General features: G+C 41.5%; 1 protein-coding gene across 3 annotated transcripts in view; it reads right to left on the bottom strand.

The window, feature by feature from the left end:
• Positions 1-19425, bottom strand: part of CFAP61 (cilia and flagella associated protein 61) — a 307569-nt gene that overhangs the window by 22353 nt on the left and 265791 nt on the right. Inside the window, exon 26 of one of the 3 annotated variants that reach the window (XM_054541628.2) lies at positions 18236-18627. The exons of the other annotated variants lie outside the window; for them this stretch is intronic. Coding sequence (XP_054397603.2) covers positions 18618-18627 — 10 coding nt within the window. The 3' untranslated portion in view covers positions 18236-18617. Of the gene's footprint in view, positions 1-18235; positions 18628-19425 lie in introns of those variants that run through there. 3 annotated transcript variants of the gene reach the window in all.

The following is a 19425-nucleotide window of genomic DNA, read 5'->3' as shown; positions in this document are numbered from 1 at the left end:
CCAGAGGTCATCCTTGCCTGCTCATCCAGGCAGTTACATCGACAGACTCATGAACTGAGTGGGGATGTGAAGGCCGGCTTGGCCATTAGACACGCTGAAGGCCGAGGAAAGCTGATTAACATAACACACTGGGAGAAATTGTAGGAAAGAGTCCAACACATCTACAGGGAAAGAGAAGTGGTAAAGGTGTCCTTTAAAGGCCGGGATCTCAAGTCCAAGGCCAAGGTCTTCCTGGCCAGCAGGAAAGAAGTGCTGCGACTGAGGCGTGCCCTTTCCAGCACTGGCATGGCGTGGCAGGGCATGCTGAATTATGCACCAGGTGGCAAAGAGGAGGCGGGTGGCAGGGAAGAAACACATCACTTTTTCCAAGATTTTTTTTTTTTAATAAAAAGCATTCTAGTTTTCTCTTGGCATGAAAAAAAAGTGTCTACTTTTAGAGCTGTTCACAGGCTCCCCAGCTGACACTCACGCCTGCAGAGAGGGCTGCTGGAAAGTCAGGAGTCACTTTTCTCCGGGCAGGCAGCTGCCGCCAGGAAGGCCTACGGGTTTCCTTAGAGAATGATGCTCTTGCTTGTACATGTCTTTTCTGGCACAGTGGAGGGCAGGCCGTTCTCCTTCTAAGATGCCTGCCTGAACGTCAAGCTCAGCCATGAGTGTCAATCTTGTGATGCCAGAGGATAGAGCATAGCTGGTGGGGCTTGCCTCTCTATGAAGCAGCCTGTGTCATGTCTCCATTCGATACACAGAAGGTAGGCAGTGATAAATATCACGGTAGCAAACAGATACCCAAGGCCAGATATGACATATGGACGCATCTACTTTGGCCTGAATGACATTTGGAATTTGGGTTTCAGGCCTTTCTTTGATGAGTCAGATTAGGCAATGCTGTGTCCTCATTTTCGTGTGGCAGCTATCAGCTCAGTTGCCAGGGATGGCCTCCGTGGTTCGTCCTTGCTTTCCCACCAGTCTGGCCAGAATTGCTCCTCTCCATGGGTCACAGCAGGCATCTGGGTGTGCCAAACCTGGCAAGAGGTCTGGGTGAGAGGAAGGCAGGATTGTAAACACATTTCCTAAAGCCCCTCTGCCCCATGACCTCTTCCATAGTGGGACGTCTGCTAAGAACACTAGAACTATGTCCTAGCTTTCTTTTTTCTTCTGTCCATCCATCCATCCATCCATCCATCCATCCATCCATCCATCCATCCATCCATCCATCCATCCATTTATCCATCCACCCATCTATCTATCCATCCATTTATCTGTCCACCCATCTATCCATCTATCCATCCATCCATCCATCCATCCATCCACCCACCCACCCACCCATCTATCCATCCATCCATCCATCCATCCATTTATCCATCCACCCATCTATCCATCCACCCACCCATCCATCCATCCATCCATCCATCCATCCATCCATCCATCCATCCATCCATCCTAACAGGTCTAGTGAGGCCTTCCTAAACCCTGTTTCCTTATTTCTAGTGGCTGCTTTCCTCTGGTCCTCTGCCTCTGCTGCATCACTCCACCCCTCAACGAACATCCCTTCTTTCCCCGTGCTTCCACGTAGACTTTTCTCCCTCTCTTCTCTGTCCCAGGTGTCTTCAGAGCTCCTGACATTAACAGTTGCAAGGAAGGAGAAGAACTAGGGTACAATTCTTTGCCATGAATTGAATATGGCCCTCACGCCTGTGTCAAACATGTGAAGGGCACTGAGGGTACCATGGTGAGAGAAAGCCCCTGCCCCAGAAATGCACACATGGTGGGTGGGGGTGGAGAATGTCAGAGCCACTTATGATGGCCTGGCATGGCAGGGCTGCAGAGGGGTGCATGCTGGGGAGGCGGGGGCTGGAGTGTGCTCCACGAGGCCTGGCACTGTGGCCCTCTTGACCTCACTTCTTTGTCCTCTCTGCAGCTTCATCCCTAGGCTACCTCTCTTGGGCTAGTGTTTGCCAAACTTCGGTCACTTGGGAATCAATCGTTTTCTGTGTGACTGCATTACTGAATACTTCCAAATTTTCTTAAAATGTTTTTTTTTAGAGACAGGGTGTTGCTTTGTCACCCAGGGTGGAATACAGTGGCACAATCATAGCTCACTGCAGCCTCAAACTCCTGGGCTTAAGTGATCCTCTCGCCTCAGCCTCTCAAATAGCTGGGACTATAGGTGCACACCATCACACCTGGCTAATTTTCTATTTGGAATCTTTTAGAAACGGGGTCTTGCCATGTTGCCCAGGTTGGTCTCAAACTCCTAGCCTCAAGTAATCCTCCCAAGCAGCTAGAATTACAGGCACCAGGCCTGGCCCAAAATTTTCTTTACACTGATTTGTCTTTTAAAAAAACGGAAATAATTACTTTTGTCTTGTCCTAAGTATGATACCTATGAAATCACAGGTTTGATGTGCTTGTTATGTTTTATTCTAATTCCTGTTGGAACAAATCCATCATTAGTAAGATGTGGCTGTGCTGCCTGAGCTATCCTGTGTACCACCTGGTGGGTGCTTGCTACACTCTGGGAGGCATCCTGTTGTATTATAGCTTCATGCTGGAGGCACACTTAGATTCATCTGGGGACACAAACCAACAGACTCTGTTGCACACCATTTCTGTGCATTATCTCATTTCATCCTAATTCTAATCCTAGAAAGTGGGACATGTTGGCCCATTTTACAGATGAAGACATAGAATCAGGGAGCTTAAATGAATTGCCCAAGGTCACAGAGTTAATAAGTGGCTGAACTAGGTCCTACCCATAGTTCTGTGTGGCCCATGCTCTGAACAACTGTGCAACCAAATCCTATTTCCTTATGTTTTTTCCCGAGTCTTTCTAGCAACTCTCTTAATCACCCCAGTTTCCCAACTATCCCCTACATTAGCTAGGATTAGATATGATTGAAATTACAGAAAGTTTCAAAGTAACTGTGGCTTTCAAAAGGCAGAAATGTATTTTTTTTCATGTAGAGAAGGTCTAGATGGGGAGTCTAGGGCTGCCAGGGTGGTTCCATGGATATCAGAGCACAGTACGTTCATAGGGGCCTTGGCCTCATGATTCAAAATGGCTGCTGAGCTCCAGCCATCACATATATGTTCTGGGATGAAGTATGGGAAAAAGAGGACTCATCTCCTTTCCTCTAAGGAGAGTTCCTGGAAGTTTCACAAAGCACTTCCATTTATATCTTATTGGCCAATGGCTGGTTGCATGGGAGGCTGGGAACCACTGTCGTTTATTTTAGATGTGATGTACTTCCCTATAAATCGGAATTCTGTTCCTGAAGGGGAAAGACAGAATGGATGTTTTATCAGCTGTGATACCCCAAAGACTCTACAGCATCTATTTTAACAAAAATCTTTTCTTGAATTTATGAAAACTGGGAGATGTTTTTGGCTGAGATTTCCAGAGCTAGAACATGTTTATCACTCTAGACTCCAACTACTCCAAAACTGAACACTCTGGGGAAAAAAAACCCACAGAATATTTTCCATGTGTGACTTCTACCTCCAAGCCAGTGGGAAAGTCCCGGTGTCCTCAGAGTCCTACATGTTACCATCTGGCCCGACCTGGCTTAACTGCAGAGAACACGTACAATTTGCATTCACACTGTCAGGTAGGGTTATGATCATTTTATTCTACTCATGAAAGAATGTAAATTCATGCATTTCAGTACAATTTTCAAAAATAAGAATAGGAACAAGTAAGTATTTCTAGTTATTCCTGGGTTTGCTTGGAAATGAGACCCCATGACACGAGCAGACACAGCCCTGATGCCCTGCAACAAAAAATCCCAAAGACTGAGATGGAAATCTGACTGAATATTTCCTTGAGTTCAGCCTGAGTTTGCAAGAATCTGTATCTGGTCAATTTTTTTATTGCTTTGAGGCAGATCTAGAAAGGTAAGATTAATGATTTTGAAAGCAAAACCAACTAGTTATTTGATGACCAGTTGTAATTGTCACATGCTATGATCTACATAACCGAAAGAGCGGCAGCCTCGAAATATAATTTGGCTGTGGTCTCATTGTCACAATGCAGAGCTGGCCTCAGATGTTTCCTGCTCTACAGAAAAACGGCTTACAATTCATTGGCACTAACACTGAAATTCTAATTTTCAGCAGAAATCAGCTATTTTCTGAATGGCTTGTAAAATTCCTCTCTCTTAATGCTACAGAGCAGTGTTTTGCCAATGATCCTGGTTTACCTGGGAATTCAGAGGCTAACACTACGGCCACACACAGCGGCTTATGCCTGTAATGCCAGCACTTTGGGAGGCCGAGGCAGGTGGATCACTTGAGGTCAGGAGTTCGAGACCAGCCTGGCCAACATGGCGAAACCCCGTCTCTACAAAAAATACAAAAATTAGCAGGGTGTGGTGGTGCATGCCTGTAGTACCAGCTACTTGGGAGGCTGAGGCAGGAGAATTGCTTGAATCCGGGAGGCAGAGGTTGCAGTGAGCTGAGATTGTGCCACTGCTCTCTAGCCTGGGTGACAGAGCGAGACTTTGTCTCAAAAAAAAAAAAAAAAAAAGCAGCTAACATTGCTTAAAACTAGGTGCCTCCCACACCCTGGGCTCCCTTGCCTGGCAGCACTGGTGCTGGGAGGCACTGCTTTGCAAGGCTTTCTCTGCTCCAAGTGCATGGTTTGCCTCTGCTGGAGGCCACTGGGACCAGCATGATGTGTGTTGTCTGTGAGCTGAACACCCAGAGCTGTCTCAGAGGGAAATCCTGACCAGCCCACAGGCCCCACGACCTCCCCTGCCGAGGGAGGGAGGCTGTGCTCTCTTGCAAGCACAAGTTTTCCTTTAGGTCTTTTGATGTCTATAAGAACATGGAATCTGACCTTCTGTGCCTTCATCAGGTCACATTTGCTCTGGACAGGACCAGAAATTCCCTGCCACCCTTGCAACCAGAGTCTTAGTTTTCAGAAAGTTGAAGAATTACCTGAAGGATCTGTCTGCTGTCCATTTGTTTTTCTGAATCCCAGACACTCAGCCCAGGAACAGCTTAGAAGATGGAATATGTTAATTCATGAATTACGAATCTAGCCAGTGCTAACATTTCTCTCCTTGCTCTGATCTCTAAGGAGTGGGAAGCCACACATGTGGGCTGAGTTGGTGATCCATTCTCAGGATGCAAGTTGACTAAACAAAGACCGATGCTTGCGTTGGTGGTCTCTCCATCTCAGCTCAGATTCGTGTTGCTGACCTGGCCTCAGTTTCCCATTTACTAATGTCCTTTTTCTTTTTACCCCAGCTCTGCCGCTTGTCAGCTTATGTAATCTGGAGCTAGTTAGCTTTAGTCTCTCTTAGTCTCAGTCTTCTTAGCTGTAAAATGGGGATAATGATGGTCCTTCGTTCCAAGAGTTACTACCCAAATTCAAGGAAACACTCCAGGTAAAAGATTTGGCGTTATGCCTGGCACAGCGGAAAGGCTCCATATCAATGATTATTACTGTTATTGTTCTTAATTATCCTATTGCATATGTTTGTGTAGGCTGCTTCACATCCTTTCTGGTGTGAATTAGAACTAAAATATTAAAATACTTTTTTGTTTGCTGCTTAATTCAAAGAAAGTCTTTCTTTGGCATAACTGCAGTTTTTCTCCTCAGGGAATGCTTTTCCTCCATTCGAAAGTACTGCATAAATTAATTTGCCTGCCATTTTATAGAGCAATAAAGGTAAGAGGACATCATAACTAGCCTTCTTGAAATTTTGTCTTTCACTAAAGAATTATGCGGAAATAGGCCAGGTACAGTGGCTCATGCCTGTAATCTCAGTGCTGTGGGAAGCTGAAGTGGGAAGATTGAGGACAAGAGCTTGAGACCAGTCTGGGCAACACAGGCAGACCCTTGTCTCTACAAAAATTAAAAAATAAAAACTAGCTGGGCGTGGTGGTGCGTGCCTGTAGTCCTAGCTATTTGGGAGGCAGAGGCAGGAGGATCACTTGAGCCCGAGTTTGAGGCTGTAGTGAGCTATGATCATGCTACAGAACTCAAGCCTGGGCAACAGAGTGAGACCTTTTTTAATTTAAAAAAGAATTCTGTGGAAACAAATAAAAATTGCACGGAAATTGTTAAACTGAGGCCTTACTTTTTTTGTGTCTGAATTGATTAAAATTAAATACAAACCGTCCAAATGGAGTTATTTCTTTGCTGTTTTGCCTGCTTACTATGTTGGGTGAGCCAAGTAAATCAAAATAGTTAAACAAGTTGTTCACTGAACACATTCAGATGGCAGTTGGGAAAACTGGCCCCGGAATTAAGGTCCAGGCATCCTAAAGCCCAAGCAGGCTGAATTTTCTTCTGACCTGTCTGACTTTTGGTCTTACTTGCCAGAGCAAACCAGTTTTCTTGTAGAAATAGCATAATGTTTATACACTTAAGAATTTTGTGTCTATTTAAGTTTATCGTGAAAGCACAGCCGCGGGTCATTCACACACTTTGCCATGGAGGGAAGCTGGATTTGGCAGTGCCTTACAGCAATGTCTGCCGTCAGGGTACAGGACTGAGACTTAGTGCTCCACCTCTTCCCTTTTAGTCCATCTACAGTATTTCTTTGCACATTGCTGGTTTCTTAGGGGCTGCACTAATTGAATTTGCACAATAAATCTAGTGCCCTGGAAGTTGGCCAGCTATTTACATTGATTTGTTATATAAGTTCAGCACTAATAGTATGAGGCAAGGTTAGCATTTAATTCTGCAGAAAAGGGGAAGCTCTTAGTGCTTCAGCTTCCCTTCCTGTGCCTGTCTGCTCTCATTCTGCTTCTCTCTTCATAGAGAGCACAACCATTTTCCTTTAATTAGGCTGCAGAGAGCCCAGGCCAGCATTAGGCCAGGCGGCCACTCAGGCTTACTCACAGTCATGCCCATTTCCTATCTATTTTCTGTAGGAAAAGAAAAAAAAAAGTGTATATGTGCACATATAAACCCCCACGAGTCAGGGGGAAAAAGGAGCCAGATAGAATGACCTTTTGTGAGGCTGAGGCTGCAAGAACTAGCAAACCCCATAGAGCAAGATATTTCACTCCCTTATTATTCCTTTGGTTAAAGTAATGGCTCTTTAAATTCTGAACAAGTGCTTAGCAGAAATATCATTGACCAGGACAGAACACACACACCATGTCTGAAATGTGTTTAAAATAATTTTAAAAATAAATAATGAATACATGTTAAAAATAATTCTCTTTCAGCAAATAGGCTTTTCTAATTAATGTGTTCCTTTTTTTTCTAAAGCTTTTACCGAGAGAATAATAAACTACAAACTGTTTCTTCACTTCTTTTTGTCACTCTTAGGATTTCAGGGTTGTGGTTTCCAAAAATCAAGCATGAAAATTTAACTAACATATTCCTAGTTCATATCTCACCAAAACACAATAATGAGGGTAATGGATTACAACCCACAGAATAATGCAGGAATCCATAAGTCCGCACTGATAAAAATGAATGAATGAGTAAATAAATGGAGGAGAAGGGACAACTCTTCCTTACAGTAGGATGCTAAGTAATAAATATATAAGAATTATGGAAGTAGAAAAATCACCATTTGGTAATCAGTGCAGTAATAGTTATCTCAGCCAAGAATTGTCCATGGAGTCTAAAATTTGTAGAACAAATTATGAGACATAAGGTATTTATATAGTCTCAAAGTATCACTAATTAGTTATGAAGGTAAAAATACCTATATAAATCGTCTCCCTAGCTTTCCAGGGTGGAGAAGTCTGCAGCCTCCATTCTAACCAAGTGATCACAGTTAACAAAACTGCTGGGATCCAGCTCACCAGCTGGTGAAGGACACTTCACTCTGAGAGAGGACATTCTCTTGAAATCCTCACAAGGTATCAGAGCCCCATTTTTTTAAAGCTGGGAGGGATAAGAGATTACAGATTTTGGCAACTTTCTTGTTCTACAGGTAGGAAAACAGAGGCCCACCGCTGCACCTGCTGAAGCCCCCATGGTCCGGTCAGGAGCCATGAGCCACCAGTGGCTTCTGAGCACTTAAAATGTGGCTAGTCTGGGCTAGGTGTGGTGGCTCACACCTGTTAATACTAGCACTTTGGGTGGCTGAGGCAGGCGGCTCACTGCAGGTCAGGAGTTCGAGACCAGCCTGGGCAACATAGTGAAACCCTGTCTCTACAAAAAAATACGAAAATTAGCTGGGTGGGGTGTCACATGCCTGTAATCCCAAATACTCAGGAGACTGAGGTGGGAGGATCACTGGAGCCTGGGAGGCAGAGGTTGCAGTGAGCTGAGATGGCGCCATGCACTCCAGTCTGGGTGACAGAGTGAGACCCTGTCACAAAACAAACAAACAAAAAACAGCTAGTCTGAATTGAGATGTACCTCCAGTATAAAATACACACTGAATTTTGAAGATAATGCAATAAAAATGTAAAATAGCTTATTACTGTTTTTGTATTGACTAAATGTTGAAATGACAATAGTTTTGGATATATTGGGTTAAATATAATATATTATTAAATTAATTTTCTCTGTTTCTTTTTATGTTTTTAATGTGACCACTAAAAAGGGTACAATTTTGTATGTGGCTTCTGTTATATTTCTACTGGATATCACCGGTCTAGATAGGAAGGTGAAGAAAGTGAGTCTGTTGAATGCCTCCTGTGAGCATCATTTCAAATGTAAGGATGAATGTGCAGTGGGCCCAGCATCCAGAGGTGCTCTGACAGCAAGAGATGACGGACATGTAAAGAGAACCACAATACTGTACAATACTGTGGGATGATGGCCGCACTAGAGCAGGCGGGAGCTCCGCCATCACTCACAGGCGCTGCGTACAGAGGCACGGGGAGGATCTACTGAAGCACTGGAGAAGGAGTTGGTGTTTGCAAGGGAAACCAGGCCCAGGAAAGCGTGGAGGCACAAAGTAGGCAGGGCCTGCTGGGAATGACAGGTGGTTTGACTGCTCTAGCGTCCAGTCGGATGCAAGGTGGGGGGCAGTGGGCAGGGCAGACTCTAAATGCTTGTGTATGGGGCTTGGACTTTATCTCCCAAGTGATGGAAAGCCATGGGAAGGCTTTAAACAAGTGAGTGCTGTGGACATCCTATTTATGTTTCAGAACAGGTGCTCTGGAAGCCGTGTTGAGGCTACACTGGACAGGGTATGGCCAGAAGCAAAGGGGCCCTGCTATATGCAGCTGCAATGGCGGCAGATGACTGAAGACACATTTAGGAGGTGAGGGAGAAGCGAGTGAGGGAAAAAGATCTGCAGATATTCCCAGGCCCTGGCTCAGAGGCGCAGGGAAGCAGGAGCACAGGACAGAGAGGTGAACAGGGGCAAAGGACAAAGAATGAGTCCATTCCTTTTTTAAAGTGGAGACAGAAGTGCCTGCAGAAGTCCAAGGTGGGAACGTCCAGTTGGCCAGACTGACCCTAGCACAGACGGAGCTGGATAAGGGCCCCAAGAGACAGGTTTGGTTCAAGGAAGAGATGACAAGACGGTTGATGGCAATCCCAGGGAAATCTCAGTATGTCCTGAGGGGTGGTGGGATCAGGGGGGCAGTGAGGGACACTTGAGTAAAGTGTCAGCAGAAGAAATGGCAAGGAACACAGGGAGAGGGAGCAAAAGGTTGATTCCTACCAGCCAAAAACCGCCAGGAACCTGGCGTGTAAACAAAGTCAGGTTTATTCAGCTGACTGCAGTAGGAAGAGCAAGGTCCCAAGGGGTTTCTTGATAAGAAGGAGTTGAGAGGATCTTGAGACAGGATTTGGGCTGGTGCCCAACCTCCACACCCTGACAACGCTTGTTAGCTCCTGTATTTCAGAGAACAGCCATCCTATCGGGTACGAGGTGACATCTCATTCCGATTTTGATTTGCATTTCCCTGTTAAGTAGTCACGTCTAACACCTTTTCATGTACTTCCCAGCCATCTATATGTCTTTGAAAAATTGTCTATTTGGGTCTTTGGTCCACTTTTAATTGGGTTATTTATTTTTTCTATTGAGTTATATGAGTTCATTATATATTTTGGATATTAACCCCCTATCAGAAGTATGGTTTGCAAATACTTTCTCTCATTTCATAGGTTGCCTTTTTTTTTTTTTGAAATTGTTTCCTTTGTTGTGCAGAAGCTTTTTAGTTTGATGTAGACCCACTTGTTTCTTTTTGCTTTTGTTGCCTGTGCTTTTGGTTTCATATCACAAAAGTCAAGGCCAAGGCCAATGTCAAGGAGCTGTTCCTCTCTGTTTTCTTCTAGGAGTTTGGCCTTGTTAAGTTTGAGAGTCAAGTAAGCAGTTGTATATATCACCAGAGCTTAGAAGCAAGTCTTGCACACACTGCCTCTAAAATACATCTGAAATATGACCATCCAAAGTACCATCTCTCACCTGGGAGATGGCTGTGTCTCCCTAACAGCTCCACTCCCCATACAGCATATGGGGAATGTTTAAAACGTGAATTGGCATGTTGCTACCCTTCATGCTTTGAAACAAGGATCCCAAGTCCAAACCTCCTCATGATCTACATGATCCAGCTCTTCTGACCTTCTCTCACTGTGCTACAGCCACGCTGGCCTTCTTTTTATTCCTCAAACATCCTATACTTAGTTACTTATCAAAGCGAAGCAGCATTGAAACCAGCCTGCACAACCACAGCTGGGGCTTCAGCATGGATTCTGACTGGAGAGAAGAGCAGTGCCTGAAAGCAAGGGGTGTTGACGCCCAAGACTGTGGGTGCTCACCTGGGGCAGATAAGTGCTGACATCATTATGAGTGACCACCCAGCAATTCATGTTACTCATGGATACGATCTACTGGGAAGAAAGATTCGTAAGAAATCCTGTGATAGGGACTTTGAGGGACTTCAAATGCCTCCTGTTTCTTCTTCTTTTTTTTTTTTTTTGTTTTGTTTTTTTTTTTTTGACAGGATCTTGCTCTGTTGCCCAGGCTGGAATGTATTTCTTTTCTTTCAGGAAATCACATTCTCTAGGATTGGGTAGATAGCTCCACTTCCTCTTGGGGAAGATCTTGATTATGTCATAACATAAACATAACTAAAATAATGTTTATCTTAACTAAAGCTGAAGGTAATAGCAGTCCAAAGATATAAACATGTGACCTTAGCCCAAAGAGAGTCTCTTGCAATCAAAATGAGAGCTCATGCCAGCCATTTTGGAAACGTATTACATAATGTGAGTTACATTTATATTTGTTAGAGACATTTCAGTTTAATTTTTCTGAGGGAAGAAAGATAATAAGAAGGTGCATTAATGTTCCTAATTCATGAAATATGCACTGGCCTTCGAAGTCCCTGATTGAGTTCCTCTTTAAAAAATTACTTGTTCATTGTCTGTTTCCCATAAAATGCAAGAAGAGGACAAGGGCAGGCACTATCTCCACTACTATTTAATATTGTACATGTAATTCTAGGCAATTCAATAAAATAAGAAAAATAAATAGAAAGTATAAGTATTGGAGAGGAAAGAAAAAAGGTGCTGTTACTGTAACTGATAATCACCTGTCAAAGAAATTCCAAGATAATCTAATAAAATATGCTTAAAGAAAAAAGAGACTTCAACACAAGAGCAACATAGAAAACCAACATCTTTCCCAACTACCAACATTTTTTTATATCAGAAAATGTAATGAAACAAAAAGATTCCATCTACAGCAGCAACAAAACTATAAGAAATACTAAAATAAACTTAAATATAAATGTGCAAGCTCTATGAAAAAAACCTATCAGAGTTCATGGAAGAAAATTTAAAAAGACCTGAATGATAATATTCCATTTTATAGATGTACCCCAAATTAATCTGCAACTTCAATTCAGACTCAGTTAAAATTCCAAAAATAATTTTTATAAAGTTGGACATGATAATACATTCGGAAAAGTATAAGAATAGCTAAGAAGACTACACATTAAAGATATCAAGCCAACCTACAATGTCTCAATCATTACAACAGCATGGAAGAGTACAGACAAAATGGAGCAAAGAAACAGGGTAGGAAATTCAGAAACTGAATTATCTGTAGAAAAAGATTTTGGCTCAGTGTATGATAATGGTAGTATTTCAATTACATAAGAAAAAACATGAATTATTTAGAAAGAGTTGTTGGGAAAATTATCTCTACACTTGGAGACAGTAAAATTAAATTCTTATATTACACTGCACACAAACACACACACAGTTTTCCAGATGAATTAAAGATGTCAATGTAAAACAAAGCCACGAAAGTGATAGAAGAAAATAGAAGCATATTTTACAATTTCCAGGTGGAGAAATTTTCCTAAGTAGGAGACAGAATTCAAAAAGAAGAATTTTGTTATTCTTCTTTGTTAGAGATGGTTTGATTATGTAAAAATTCCAACCTTTATAAAAAAAGATATCAAAAACAAATAATAAAAGTGAATAAAAAGACAAGCCACAAACTGGGAGAAAATCTTTGCAAAACACATATCCAATAAAGGAATAGTAAACAAAATACACAAAGAACTCTTAACAGTAGGAAAACAAACATCCAAATTTAAAAATGGGCAAAAGAGCTGGACACGTCACCAAAGAAGACATAGAGTTAGCAAGCAAGCATTTGAGTTGGGCATGACAGCATGTCTCTGTAATCCCAGCCACACATGAGGATGGCTTGAGCCCAGGAGTTTGAGACCAGCATGGACAACTTAGTGAGACCTGTTAAAAATATACATACATTTTAAATTTATTGATCCCAAAATGGTCAATATGGTAAGTCACTAGGGAATTTCAAATTAAAAACAACAATGGGTATGGCGAAAATCTAAAACATTAACAACACCAAATGCTGACATGGATGTGGAACAACAGGAGCTATCATTCATTGCTGGTGGAAATGAAAAATGGTATATAGCTACTTTGGAAGAGAGTTTGGTGGTTTCTTACAAAAACTAAACACTCTTACCACATCATCCAAAATTGTGTTCCTTGGTATAGTCCCAAAAGAGTTGAAAACTTATGTCCACACAAAAACTTGTACATGTTACAGCAGTTTTATTCATAATTGCCAAAACTTGGAACCACCAATATATATTTTAGTAGGTGAACAGATAAATAAACTGTGGTACATCCCGACAATGGAATATTATTCAGTGTTAAAAAGACACGGAGGAACCTTAAAAGCATATTACTAAGTGAAAAAAGCCAGTCCGAAAGGACTACATACTGAACGATTCCAACATATGATATTCTGGAAAAGGTAAAACTATGGAGAGAGTAATAAAATGAGTGGTTGCCAGAAGCTTGTGGAGGAGGCAGGAGGAAGGCACAAGTAGGCACAGCACAGAGGATTTCCAGGTGTGGGAAGGCATTCTGTTTCACACTGTAAGGTGGGTACATGTCAGTATACGTTTGTCAAGACTAACAGAACATGCAACATCAAGAATGAACCCTAATATAAACTATGAACTTTAGTTAATAATAATGTATCAATATTGTTTCATCAGTTGTATCAAATGTACCACATTAAAGATGTAAATAATAGTAGAAACTGTGTAAGTGGCTGAGGGTGGAGGAGGGTACGTGGGAGCTCTGTACTTTCTTCTTACAGAGAGGAGGTCTTGCTATGTTGCCCAGGCTGGTTTCAAACTCCTGGCCTTAAAGGAACTCTGTACTTTCTGATCATTTTCTTCTGTAAACCTAGAACTGCCCTAAAAATGTCTATTAATTTTAAAGACAGGCTGTGAAATATTTGCAATGTACATAACAAGGATTACTAGTCTTTAAAAATAATAAATTCTCATAAATGAAAAAGAAACAGGCAACCTAATTAAAAATGGGCAAAGAATGACACGCAATTCACAGAAGAATAAATACAAATGACTAATAAACCTATGAAAAGATTCAATGGACACTGAAGAGATGCAAGTTGAAAGTACAATGAGAGATACACTTCCCACTCTTTCTTCCTCCTGCAGATAGACAAACAACAAAACCTGAAATATATCCAGTGTTCATGAGGATGGGGAGAAACAAGCTCTCTTCTGTCCTGTTAGTGGGAATAACCTTTTTTGAAAATAATTTAAAATAATATTTTGATCAAAATTTAAATGTATATACCTACTGATCCAGAAATCCCATTCATGCACACAGAGATATATGTTCAGTGGTAACATTACATACAATGCCAGGACACAATTTAAAATAACCTAAATGTTCATTAGTAGAAAAATCATTAAGTAAATTGGGATTTAGCTATTCCACGAAAGATAAAAAAGCCATTAAAAAGAGTGAGAACTATGTGTACTGACATGGAAAAAACTTCAATATTTATACAGATTCTTAAGTGAAAAAACTAGAAGAAAATATGTACAGTATAATCATCCCATTTGAGAAACGCATATTCACAAACTGAGACTGTGGTCAGTGTTGGCCAGAGGAGTGGGACTGAGAGGAGAGAGAAAATTTCAGTTGGGTGGTGGTAATTTTTTTTTAGCAGCCATGTACAATTTTCTATCTTTCCTACTTAATCTTAAGCTCTGTGAAGGAAGAGAGCACGTCTCAATGGCTGTTTCAAGTAAGCAGCACACTATTGTTCAATAAAAATACATTGAATGCATAAGAATTGAAAATATTAAAACAATTTTAATGGAAAGAATCAAGGATATGCCAAAAAGATGTCTCATCAAGAATGTTTATTGCAGGGTTAATTATGAAAACAAAAAGTTAAGAGCAGCCCAGTTAATTAAGGCACATTGGTATGGTAGAACTCTATCCAGTCGTTAAAAAATAACGCCATTAAAATAGAATCTCAAGAAATGGGAACATGTTCAGAATATACTGAGAAGCTAAAATAGCAAGCTGCAAATCAGCATGTGAAATATTGTTTATATATACATTTTATATTTAGAGAAAAATTTGAAAGGACACACACCAAAAAAATTAACAATTGGTTTCTTTGCAATTCTCTATTTCATACCCCCGCCACACCCCCCGTGTTGGGCTCTGCAATGATCATGTACTACTTTTATAAATAGAAAACAAGGCTTTATTTTAAAAAACCTCTAGAAATTTAGCACTGCAGTTTAGATTTTTATATGGCTTCTTTCTAGGTGCCTTTAGATGCAGCCCTCGGCCTTTGGGTACTGGCTCTGTGCATTCCATTTGTTATTAATACAACTTGTCTGTTTACATCTTAGCCATCAATACTCTTCAACTTCTGTCTATCTGTTGAACTGAAACTTTCACATGCTAAAAATAATAAAGAACATTTTGAGCAATCATATGTTAACTCTTTGGGAAGAGAATTCTCTTTTTTAAGAGATGGGTCTATTATTTGGTTTCTGGGCATTTGAATTCCACACTTGTTTTTAGGAACAAATTGTGTTTGAAAGTAGGGGACTGTCTGTATTTCTTACTCTCTTTTGAGGGACTGAAAATTTACGGTTGTTTGTTGTCCTTTTTTGAGAAAAATCGAAGATGAAGGCTGAATAACTTCTCCAGTTCCTTTCATGCCCATGCTGAATGAGATCCATTTATTCCGTGGGGCCCTCTTTAAAGGTATACTGACTCAAACCAGAATCCTCACCTAGCTGAGCCTTGGCGGGAAGAAGTTGAAGTCTAGTGGCAGAGTAGCTCACAGGTATGGGGCTAGGCCCCAGGGCAGCAGTGCTTTGTCTAAGAACAGTGATCACAAAGTCAGAGCTGCATAATCTCATCATGAAGGGCCATCTGACATTATTGAAAACAAAGTCATTATTATGATAACTTTAACAGTCTCAAGCCTGGAAACCACTCACAGTCTAATTCAATAAATAAGCTACTTAAGTATAGAAAGTCACAAGGAAGAACAGATTTTGTGTCATATTAGTAAATTTGATTTTCATTAATGCAAGATGAATGTCTTCTATGAAACACTTTCCTATCATATTAATAACATGATAGCAAACAGCATTCACAGGTTGCTAGGCAACACGAGGACCCTCTAATGATCTCCTCTGTTCTCGAGAGGCCACAGAAGGAAGATGCCAGAACTCTGAGGGTAGTTCTCATTTCTTGGTAACTGTTTCTGCTGGAAGACCACCATGCGACTGGAAGGGAAGGGAGTTAATGATACCATTTACCATGGCAAATATATACCACTTCCCTCTTTCCTCCTTTGCACTGCCTTACTATGTGGGAGAACAAGAATTGAGAAGGGGGCTTAGATACAGGAGGTCAAGAGTTCTCAGTCCATACCTCCTTTCCTGCACCCAGGTAGGCAACAGGCTGCTGTGAAATCAGGCTAGGAAATGGAGTGAAGGCCTTGAGGTTTGTTGGAATCTGCTCAACCCCCTGCCATCCCTCTCTCTTTGTGGGGGTATGCCCCCAACAGTCATGCTGGGACTTCATGTCAGGAAATAGGGAACGTCATTTGATCCAAGCATTTCAGTTATGCATTAATGTGCAACAACCACTCCAAAACTCAGTAGCATAGAGCAATAGCCATTTTATTATGCTCACGATCACTTGGCTCTGCTCCATGATGACAGGGGTATCAGACGGAACAATGAGTGACTGGGGGCCACTCAGATGACTGTGGCTGAAACCATCTGGAAGCTTCTTCACTCACATGTCTGGCACCTGGGTTGGGATGACTTGAAGGCTTGGCTCAGCTGAGACACTTGCTAGAGTGCCTGTATGGCCTGTCCATGTGGCTTGGGCTTCCTCACAGCATGGTGGTCTGAGGATAGTTAGACTTCTTATATGTCAGGCCAGGAAATTCAGAGGGAATATTCTAGCAAACAAGTTGGACACTACATGGCCTTCTATAAGTCAGTCCTAGAAGTCACATGGTCTCACTTCTGCCAAACTCTACTGGTAAAAGCAAGCAATCACAAGCTTGCCCAGGTTCAAGGGCAGGGGACATACACCTTACACTGTTTCTGGGAGGAGGGCCAAATGGTTTGCAGTCATAGTTTGAAACTGTCTCACCAAGCCATACCTATCAATCACTCTCCAAGGAAACTGGAGTTGGGACCAAGGTACATCTGGATAATTTCTGTGGGTTTTGGGGCTTGCAACGTAAACATGAGAGCTGTGGGGGAAGCAGAGAAAGCCAGTCTGCAAGAGAAAGAAGCAGCCACTGCATGGTCTCTCCCTACCTTGTCTGTCCTGCTGTGGTTCCTTCCCAAAACCTAGTCTTATCTCTGCCCTTTGTCCTGTTGAATACAACCATGAAACTTCACAGTGGATTTTCCTTTTTACCTTAAATCTATAGCTTTGGTTGATTTCTGTTTCTTGCAACCAGAGTGTTAAGTAATTCAGAGATTATCAGATACTTTTTGAATGATTGTTGATATAAATATGATTACTTATATAAGTTACCATCACCTATCACCCAGTTTCAACAGTTAACGAATCATGGCCCATGTTGTGTCATTGCTAGCTCCTCCTACTCTTCTCCCTCCTAGGTTATTTTGAAGAGAATCACCAGACACTCTCATTTATTAACTTTAGGCATAACTATTGACACCTTGTTATGATAAATGAAGTTTTATCTTTTTAAACACAAACCCTCACTTCTCTCTCTCCCAATTTCCCAAATAGTTGGTATCACAGTTTTTTGGTTAAATTTGAATTCTGTGATTACATTATTTTAGCAATGCAATACTAATCACAGGCCTTTCTTGTATAACTTTTAACTTTTCTTAGAATTAATAACTACCCTATTTTTGTTAGTTTTTAATGTATCTAGTACAATTTTTTTCAAACTGTTCCAGCAGCTCTGTAAAGCACCCTTCAAAATTATTTTCCACGTAAACATTTCAAATAATCCAAGTAATTAATTGTGTCCAGGACCCCTCCCTCCTCTCCTCTCTCGCCCACCTGGCTGTCCTCTTGGCAGCTGGGACTTCTCTACATTGCCCCTCAGTGCCACAGCCCCTGCCTTACTCCTTCTTAGTTTACAACTTTGGTTGCTTCTCAAAAATAACTCCTTATTATGAGAATTTTAAATTATGTTTAAGTTAGAAATATACCTATAATGAGCTCCCATCATGTATTACCCAATTAAAACAGTTATCAGCTCAAGGGCAGTCTTGGGTCATCTCTAGTTCCTTTTACCACTCTCCCTCCTGGGTTATTTTGAAGCAAGTCTCCAGACACTTCAGTATGTATCTCTAAAAGATAATAGTTCTGTTTTTAAATACATATATATTTAAATATATATATATATCTGAAATACCATCTTTACAACTAAAAAAATTAATCATAATTCCTTATCATCGTTAACTCTTCAGGTTTCAAATTTCCAATCACCTCATAAATGGCATAGATTTTTGTTTAACAGCTTGTCTGAATCAGAATCCAAATAGGTTGATAAGTTTTTAAAATCTATTCCAATTCATAGGCCCCCCTCCATTGCAAGTTTTACTTCTTGCAATTTATTTGTTGAGGGAATCAGGCTGTTTGTCACATAGTTTCCCACTCTGAATTTAATATACCGCAGCTCTGTGTGTTACATGTTTTACACGTTCCTCTATCCTCTCTGTTTCCCACGTATTGGTGGTAGATCAACAGTCCTGGTCAGACTCAGGTTCAGTGTGGCTTGTTTTTCGCAGGCGGTGTGTTTTCCCACCAAGGAGTGCATGCAGTCTGGTTGTCTCCTTTTCTGTGTCAGCAGCCACTGATACTCCATACCCATGTCCATGATTCCCTAGGGGGTTCTGGAAAATGACGATATTCTAGTCATACTATTTATCCTTCGTTTATGAGCACTAATAGTCCTATCCCATTGGTTCTCACTTGATGGATGGTAATTGTGTTAGTCCATTCTTGCACTGCTATAAAGAAATACCGGAAACTGGGTAATTTATAAAGAAAAGAGGTTTAATTGGCTCACAGTTGCACAGGCTGTACAAGAAGCATATCTAGGGAGCCCTCAGGAAACTTTCAGTCATGGTGGAAGGGAAGCAGGCACGTCTTACATGGCCAGAGCAGGAGGAAGAGAGAAGAAGGGGAGGTGCTACGCACTTTTAAACAACCACATCTCGTGAGAACTCACTCACTATTACGAGAACAGCAAGGGGAAAATCCGCCCCCATGATACAATCACCTCCCACCAGGCCCCTCTTCCAACAACAGGGATTGCAATTCAACATGAGATTTGGGTGGGGACACAAATCCAAACCATATCAGTAATAGAATTATTGTTTGGAATTATTTCCTTTCAGAATTTTGAAGACATTGCCTCATTATCTCTTAGGTTCTGAGGTTGCTATTCAAAAATCTGATACCAGTTTGATTCTAGTTCCTTTCTAAGTGACCTGCTTTACTCACCGGAAGCTTTTAGGAGCTTCTCATTATTCCTGGAAGATGGGGAGCAATGCAGAACTATGTATTATGGGTAGGCCACTGCTTCATGCTAGGAGAACTCACTCAGCTATGAGGGATAACTTAGGACAGGCTGTATAGAGAATCAGGGTCTTGGGACAGCCAACGGGAGGTGGAGAAAAGGGTTTTGT

Source organism: Pongo abelii, chromosome 21 (assembly GCF_028885655.2).
Source record: "Pongo abelii isolate AG06213 chromosome 21, NHGRI_mPonAbe1-v2.0_pri, whole genome shotgun sequence".
NCBI classification, from domain to species: domain Eukaryota; kingdom Metazoa; phylum Chordata; class Mammalia; order Primates; family Hominidae; genus Pongo; species Pongo abelii.
Note: the sequence above shows the minus strand (reverse complement) of the source record. Positions and strands in the feature narration are given on the sequence as shown.